Consider the following 8979-nt stretch of genomic DNA (forward strand, 5'->3'; position numbering starts at 1 on the left):
GGAGTGGCTCTATTTTCTGTCTTTTCACGTCTTTTGGGGAACCTCCCTTTAGATTTTGAGTTTTCTTATTTACCTTCCATAAATTTCACTTTTGCTGCACTTGTCAAGGGACCGCAAGGGAAGAGGAGTTTGGGGGTGGTGGGGGGAACCTGCCAGAATGAGGAAGAATGTTTTTATATCCCCTTTCACTGGGCAGGTCCCAATAATCCACAGCTTAAGAGAACGAAGAAGTTATGCTTCTCTAATGCACCAGTAGGTGGTGCTCTCACAAACTGAGTAGCTGATGCCCAAAAGTAAAGGGTATGAGGCCTTCTGGAACACTGTGGGTAGGACGGCTCCTTCCGATGGTTGCATTGAATGACATAAAGCCAGAGAAAAGTCAAATCAAATCTCTAAGCTGTCACTTCGGGCTGATTTGCTGTGGACTTACTGTTTGGTGCCTTCCAGACTCACAATTACTGATGTAATGGTCATATTGCTATAGGCATAGTTCATGTGGAGTTCATTCCTTGTCTTCTCACATCAGTAAACTGAGAATATATCAGATGAGACAGTTTAGCTGCTGGCATTTTAATGACAGAGAGTGCTTCTTCAGTTTACTATGTTTATATTCTGTGTACATGCTCACACAAATATGAGGATTTCTCATATCTTGTAAGCAAAGAAATGAAAATAGGTTGTCTTCAGCAACACTGTTAGCTGGAAGGCTTTTAAGGCTGCTGTATGTATAGGATTTGGAAGAAGAAAAGGCTGTGACCCAGACATTTAAAATAGGTCAAGTTGTCTTTTGTGAAGGAGGGCAATAGGAAGCTATTTTTAGATAGCTAAGGGCAGGGGGATCACAGCATCCACATTTCCTTCTTGAAAAAACTGTTCCAGTCAACCAAGAGAAGGCGCAAAGTAGAGCAGTAAATAAGGGGAACCGTGGTCTGAAATGACTCAAGGTTCTAACCTAAGCCTAACCCCAAACCTAACCTGAACCCTGAACCCAGGAATCCTGTTGGATTCGTTGTTGTCAGGGGAGTTTTGCAGTCAAAGCATAAAGCTTGGTCCAGCACTGTTTCCCTGGGCTGCTTCCTTCCTCTGCGGCTCATTTTCCTGCACCAGGAAATGTGTTTCTTGTGACACACCCTTTGCCCCTATTACAAGACGCCTTGTTTGGTGAGCACTTGTAATTTGTATTTTGTTTATGTATTTGCAAACAAAATCTAACCTATTCACAGGGCTGTGACTCAGAACTGAGAAATAAATGTTTCCCCCTTTCCACCAAGCAGGATGTTTAGTGAAACATAATGACCTTTTTTTTTCTTTCTTGCTAAGCAAAGTCATGCTTTTCTGCATCTTTAAAATCTGGATTGGACAATTTTATCATACAGAAGTAAAAGAATTGATTTGTAAGTATATGTGTAAAGAAATACATTGAATGCCAAAAAAAAAAAAACAACAAAAAAAGGAAAGAACTTGAATCCTGTCACCAGAGAGTGCTTGGATTAACTGTGGTATGTCCATATTTCTGGAATGTTGTGTGGCTTTAACAAGGAGGAGTTATGGTTTATAGGCACTGACCATTAGGAAAGGCCACCATGAAGTAAGTGGGAGAGAAATGTATGTAGAAAAATCAGAGGAAAAAACCTTTTATTTGTGTGAATATTTTCATGTGTGTGCATTGAGATGAACATGGGGAAGAGTGTGGACATTGAACTATTAATATTCATTGTCTTCAAGGAGTGGTGGTGGTAGCAGGGAGGGTCATGGGTGAGAAGAATACTATAGGGTTTTTATTTGGTACTTCTAGGAATTTTTTAATTTTTGGTGCATAATAAAAGGCAATACAAGTATATATTGCCCTTTCAGTTTGAAAGAGACATCCAGTGGAGTAAATAATAAAGATAATTCATCCTGAGTGACTTCAGTATTTTTTAATTGAGAAAGATGAATACATGATCCAGGGATAGATAAGATATCAAATCCCTTTGTGTGTCATTGATCTATGCGATGGTGTCATTGTTGAGTCTGCTCAAAAATTACTATATGCTAAATGTTCTCAATTTAATAATTCACATACCATAAAATTTGCCCTATAAAAGCCTGTGATTCTGTGGTTTTTATTATGTTTGGAGTTTCTTTTGCGTTCCTTAGGAATTTCTGCATATGAGATCATGTTATCTCTGAATATAGTTCTACTTCTTCCTTTACAGTCTTGATGCTGTTAATTTCTGTTGCCCAGATATATTTGCCTCTAGAACAACACTGAACAGAAGTGGTCAGAGTCAGGGGCACCTGTGTGGCTCAGTTGGTTAAGTGTCCAACTACTTATTTCTGTTTAGGTCATGATCTCACAGTTCATGCTATGGAGCCCTGTGTAGGGCTCTGTGCTGACAGAGCAAAGTCTGCTTGGGATTCTCTCTCTCTTTCTCTCTGCCCCTACCCCACTCGCGTGCACACACTGTCTCTCTCAAAACAAATAAAAATAAACGTAAAAAAAAAAAAGAAGTGGTCAGAGTGGACATCTCTTTTTTCCTTAATTGTAGGGGAAAGCATTCAGTCTTTCACTATTAAGTGTGATGTTTGTGTAGCTTTTTTAAAGATGCTCTTTCTCAGGTTGAAGAGGTTCCCTTCCATCTTTATTTCTTGAGTGTCTTTTTTTTTTTTATCATGAAAGAGAAATTGGCTTTCAATTTCTTGAGGTAATGTTGACTAACAAAAAGCTGTACATATTTAATGCATACAGCCTGGTGTATTTGGAGATAAGTATACACACATGGAAACATAATCACAATCTATGCTGTAAATATATCCATCACCCTCATTGTCAAATGGTTTTTTTTTTTTTAACGTTTTATTTTGAGACAGAGAGAGACAGAACATGAACAGGGGAGGGTCAGAGAGAGAGGGAGACACAGAATCGGAAACAGGCTCCAGGCTCCGAGCTGTCAGCACAGAGCCCGACGCGGGGCTCGAACTCACGGGACCGTGAGATCATGACCTCAGCGGAAGTCGGACACTTAACGGACTGAGCCACCCAGGCACCCCTTGTCAAATGTTTTTCTGCAGCAATTGACATAATCATGTGGTTTTAGGTTTTTACTGTTAATAGAGTGTATGGCATTGGTTGATTATCGGATATTAAACCAACCTTGCATTTTTGGAATGACTCCCACTTGGTCATGGTGCATAATCCCTTTTATATGTTGCTGGATTCAGTTTGTTAGTATTTTGTTGGATTTTTGCACTTCTATTCATAAGAGATGTTGTCTTTAGCTTTGTTTTTGTTTGTTTGTATTTGTGCCATGACTGTGGTTTTGGTATTAGGACAAGACTGGTCTCATACGATTAGTTGGGGAAGGTTTTTTACTCTGCAAACTTTTGGAAGAGTTTGTGAAATACTGATGTTAATTCTTCTTTAAACATGGGATAGAATTCAACATTGAAGCCATTTGGTCTTGGGCTTTGTGGGTAGTTTCTGATACTAATTCAATCTCTTTACTTGTTATGGGTGTACTCAGATTGTGTATTTTTTTTCTTGAGTCAGTTTCAGTAGTGAGAGTGTTTCTAGGGAATTGTCCATTTCATTTCTTTTATACAATTTGTTTCACACAATCATTCATTGTATTTCTTTATAATCGTTTCATTTTTTTAAATTGGGTAATTTATAGTTCATGTTTCATTCCTGATTTTAGAAATTTGAGTTCTCTCTTTTTTCTTGGTCAGTCAAGGTAAATATTTGTCAATTTGTTGATATTTTCAAAGAAGCAGCTTTTGGTTTCATTGATTTTCTGTTGTCTTTCTATTCTCTTTCACTAACTTCTGCTCTATTATTTCCTCTTTCTTCTTGCTTTAGGTTTAGTTTGCTCTTCTTTTTTCAGTTCCTTACAATTGAAGATTATTTATTTATCTGAAATTAAATTTTTAAAAAAAATATAGGTATTTACTGCTATAAATTTCCCTCTGAGCACTGCTTTATCTCCATTCCACAAATTTTTATATGCTGTGTTTTTATTTTCACTCATCTTAAGTTATTTTCTAATTTCCTTTGTGGTGATTTCTTTTTTGACCCATTGGTTATTTAAGAGTGTGTTGTTTAATTTCTGCACTTACGAATTCTTCAAATTTCCTTGTGTCATCAATTTCTATTTCATTCCACTATAGTTGGAGAAGATAATCTATTTTCAATCTTGTTGATTTATTGAGGCTCATTTTACAGCTTAATGTATGGTGTCTTCTGGAGAATGTTCCATGTGTACTTGATAAGATTGTGTGTTTGCTACTTTTGGGCAATGTGTTCTTAAAGTGATCTGATAGGTCTAGTTGCTGTATGATGTCATACATTATAAAGTTGGCTTGTACAATCTTGGATATATTACATAACGGAAATTAAGAAGAAATTCTCAACAAAATATTCTGAAGGGGATGTGACTGGGGCTTTGCCGTCCTCACTATGTCTGCCATTTTTAATTTTCAGAGTCGTTTGACTGTAATCTTGCTGCTTATATATTCCTGTGCTTATATCCCATCCTTGGCACACAGCCTCCTGGACAGAAATAAAACTGGATTGTTGGGTATATTTTGGAAATGCTCCAGAATTGGTGAACAGAAGAGTCTTTATGTTGCAGTATGCTGTATAGTGATGGCCTTCAGCTTCCTCTTCATACAGTAGCCTGGGAAAATATCATAATTTAATTGCCATCAGATTTCAGTATGAAAAAAGGATTTATCTGCAGAAAATAATGGAATGAATGGTTAGCTCTTTTATCTTAGAACATGGAATGAGATAAATTTTCAGCTGCTGTTGTCTATTTTTGTTGTTGGATCAATGTTCTGAAAAAATAAGATGTAAGCATTTAACACTCAGAGTTTAACATGTCTGTAGCAATCAGCCTCATTATTGTCACTACAACATTACATTTTGCAAATGTTATTCTGTTGTGTCAGATACCAGTTTGTAGTGAGGTTATATTTATATCTTATGTCTCTAAGGCATATAATAGAAAACAAAATTGATAAAGTACTCAAGTTCCTTTCATTGTGATTTGGAAATGAGAAATCTTTACAGAATGAGAAAAAAAAATATTCTGAGGGAATCCATGAATTTTGATAATTATCTCTACCTGGTGGGACTGTGATTGGCTTTCCCCCTTATTCTCTTTTCCTATATTTTCCATGTTTGTTGTGATGAGCATGTATTATGTAATACTGATAAAATAAACTTAAATTAAAAAATCAGACAAAATGGAAGTATACAGTTGGAGAGACTTACTGAAGGAGGTAATGAAATTCTGGTAAGATTAATCCAGATATATTTCTCACCAAAAAACATTGTGCGAACAGCAGGTCCTCAGTAGCTGTATGTTGAATCGAATATGATAGCTTTCCATCTGTCCAAACATTAAATATAAATATCAGGAATTGACTGGTCACTTTGGCTTTCATGTTAAACTTGTAGACTTAGTGCAGCTCATATGTGTAAGGTGTGAGAAAAGAAACCTCTAAGGATTGGACTCTTGAATCTTTTCTTTTTTGAGGATGAATCTCCTATTATCTGCCAACAGCCTTGCTGTTGTCAGTAAGATTGCCTGTTTTTGGATTTGGCAACTCCATAGCCAGTATTTTTTTATTTTATGCCAGAGGAATCTCAATTAAAGTTTTGCAGGCTATATTTTGCTAATTGTTCAACATATTAGCAAATTTTAAGTTCCTACTCTATGAAATAATTATGTGTACTTGTTTCTGATTAGAGAACCAACGAAGATATTTGTTGGTTTATGTCCATGTTCGATCTGAAAAGTTTTGCAATGGTTTGAAGACGATGGAGTTATTTTCTACAACCTTCAAGGACTTTTGCTTTAGTGTACATTTTGGAAAGCTTAAAATACAGCATTGCCGTGACTTCCAACTGCTCCATTCTCGCTTGCAAGCAGAGCATTTGCAGAATCAGCATTTCTTGTAATAGGATCATGTTGTAAAATGTGGTGCCATCTGCAAATAGATTAATAATATGTGAGGCAGTGCCAGTTTTTATGCCTTATAATTTGGGATGATTCTCATCACAACTGTGAGTGGTTCTATTGTGAAAGCAGAAGGAATAAGTAGATTGCGGTCTTGATTCTCACTAGATTGCAGTCTAGACTACATTTATTTTGGGGCAAGGCTTAGGTTCTTACACAGAGAAATAATAACCTAAAACACAGTTCTCTTAAATCCTATTTTCTTTCTATTTCTGAAGAAATACTCCCTCTAGGGGGTTTCTAAATGCATGAACACATATTTTTTTTTGCAATTTATGGTAGTGAATTAAATAAAAATCTCCTCCATCAGTGTGTGCCAAGTTCCCGTTCCTAATAAATCTGCTACGTTTAGGAGTGACAGGAGTACAAGTATTAGAGGAAAACACTTGCCCTTCTGTTTTATTCTTCATTTGGCCTCTGAAAATTTATCATTGGAATATTTAAGTTGTTAACTTAGGAGTTTCAGGATACCAGCAGGCTACTCTGGACCAAAAAAGCTGATGATTATGTCTCCCTTAAGTTTGGAGAGGAATGTTTTAATATAAGGGTTGGAGGAGGCATGACGGTGCCCTGGGTAGAAACTGATGCACCTTCAAACCAAGTATTCTTGAAGTGTTTGACCTGAATTTATTTAGGGGAAAAGCTGAGCACTCTGTGGACTAAGGAGGACACTTCAGACCCCTGTTTTTAGTTTAGTTTAGTTTAGTTTAGTTTAGTTTAGTTTTTTTAGCTCTGATCCCAGACTTCCATACCATACTCAGTGTAACAAAGATCTTGCAATGAATTTGAGCACTATTTTTTGCTTTTTAATGGAATAAGGAAAAGATAATGAAAAACACTTGTGGAACCATCATATGAAACAAACAAAAATTGAATATTTGGTCATATTTGCTTCATATCTTCTCTCTCTTTTTATTTCTTTGTTTTAAAAAGTTCATTTATTTATTTGGAGAGACAGACAGACAGAGAGAGAGAGAAGGCGAGGCAGAGAGAGAGAGAGGGAGAGAGAGAAACCCAAGTAGACTCTGTGCCATCAGTGCAGAGCCTGATGCGGGGCTCGATCCCACGAACCATGAGATCATGACCTGAGCCAAAATAAAGAGTCAGAAGCTTAACTGACTGTACCACCCAGGGGCTCCATCTCTGTATCTTTTAAATAGGATAAAATATTACACATAAAGGTGAAGGCCCATTTCCCCTCACTCTCCCCAGAGGAAATGCTATCATGAATTTGGCTGTGAATCGAGTCCATATGTATATACTTTTATGAATCTGTAAACAGTATGGAATGATGCTGTGCATTTTTGACATTTATATGAATGGTAGTATCCTTCCTGCAATGTTCCAAAACAGGTTTTTTTCCCCACTAAATGTTGTATTTTTAAGCACTATCCTGATTGGTTTCCCGGAAACTTGCCCAACTAATCCACCCTTGAATTTGCCTCTGTTAATTTGTGAAGTCCATCATTAGGATACTCTTATAATATCCAGTTTGAAAACTTATTTATATGTTAAACAAAGATTTCTCTAACTTATAAGGATTCTTAAAATATTTAAGTTGGAGGATTCTACCTAAAATCAACGCTTAGCTTAATAAAAAAGAGGGGCGCCTGGGTGGCTCAGGCAGTTGGGCCTCTGACTTTGGCTCAGGTCATGATTTCATGGTTCATGGGTTCGAGACCCATGTCAGGTTCTGCGCTGGTAGTGCAGAGCCTTCTTGGGATTCTCTCTCTCTCCCTCTCGCTCTCTGCCCCTCTCCCACTTGTGTTCTCTCTCTCTCAAAATAAATAAACTTAAAAAAATAAAGAACAAAAACTGTCATCACAGATTGATGTGTTTTTGCACCGTAAAGCAAAAGCACTAATGTCTTTGGATTTGGGATATTCATTTTTATTAAGAATAAAAACCATTTATCAGACCCCAATTTAAAAGAAAGTACCTTGGCCGGTTAAGCATTTGACTTCGGCTCAGGTCATGATCTTGCAGTTCGTCAGTTTGAGCCTCCCATCTGGCTTTGTGCTGACAGCTCAGAGCCTGGAGGCTACTTCAGATTCTGTGTGTCCCTCTCTCTGCCCTCCCCCCCCCTCAAAAATAAATAAACATTAAAAAATAAAAAAAGAAAGTAACTATACTGTAAATACAACATAAACTAGATATTTAAGGAATGGGTAAAATGACAAAACGAAATGTTTCTATATGTATTTTATCTTCAGTACATTTTGTACTACGCAATGAAGCTAGAATTACATAAATCATCCCGTGTTTGTTATTTATTGTAATTTCTGCGAATGTGAGAATTGAAAATAGGAATTACTTAGAAAGTACATAAATTTTCTGTTTAGTTGCAAGTAGCTGAAGCTTCCTGCGGTTGCCATTTCGGCAGTGCCCACTGGGTGGCAGCAGCAGCTTGCTCAACCCCCCAGCACTGGCCGCATCCAACATGGCATCCTTTCCGGTTCTGGTAGCCAGAAAGCTGTAATTATGTGGATTCTGAGTTGGAAGGCAGGATGGTTATTTAGAGGGACTCCCTCAAAATATTGTTAATATAGCATTGTGTAATCATAGTAGTATTGATGCATGTATCATGGAGGGTTTTTTTTTCCTTCTAATTTCTTTTTCTCCCCCTCCAAATAAACATTTTCTCCCATCTGTGTGGGCAACTGTGTATATACAAATAATCATTTTATCTCAAACCCACCACAGTATGAGCCAAGATATTGTCAAATATTAAACAAACACAATATGAGAAACATCGCCTCCCCCACCGAGATGCTGTAAACTACCGTTTAAGTGACAGGAGAGGTGCCAGTTTCTTTGGGAATGCTTTCTTACTCATTGTGAGAGCGTCACTTCCTAAGAGCATGTGGCACTGAAGGATTTACTCAGTCTTTGTAATGGCTATGGAATGGCTATATGGCACATGCTATTCCCATTAATGTCCGCTGAGATTCAGAGATAGTTGGGATGCAGAGTA

General features: G+C 37.2%; 1 protein-coding gene across 1 annotated transcript; it reads left to right on the forward strand.

Moving 5' to 3' along the window:
• The first annotated feature begins 4386 nt into the window (after positions 1-4386).
• Positions 4387-4763, forward strand: LOC106977067 (protein kish-A-like). Its single transcript, XM_053200683.1, has one exon. The coding sequence runs from the start codon at positions 4439-4441 to the stop codon at positions 4655-4657; it is 219 nt and encodes a 72-aa protein (XP_053056658.1). The 5' UTR covers positions 4387-4438; the 3' UTR covers positions 4658-4763.
• The last annotated feature ends 4216 nt before the right edge of the window (positions 4764-8979 follow it).

Source organism: Acinonyx jubatus, chromosome A1 (assembly GCF_027475565.1).
Source record: "Acinonyx jubatus isolate Ajub_Pintada_27869175 chromosome A1, VMU_Ajub_asm_v1.0, whole genome shotgun sequence".
Lineage (NCBI taxonomy): Eukaryota > Metazoa > Chordata > Mammalia > Carnivora > Felidae > Acinonyx > Acinonyx jubatus.

Coding starts and splice junctions, on each gene's coding strand:
- LOC106977067 (XM_053200683.1), top strand. CDS start 4,439: ATGTCTGCCATTTTTAATTTTCAGAGTCGTTTGACTGTAATCTTGCTG.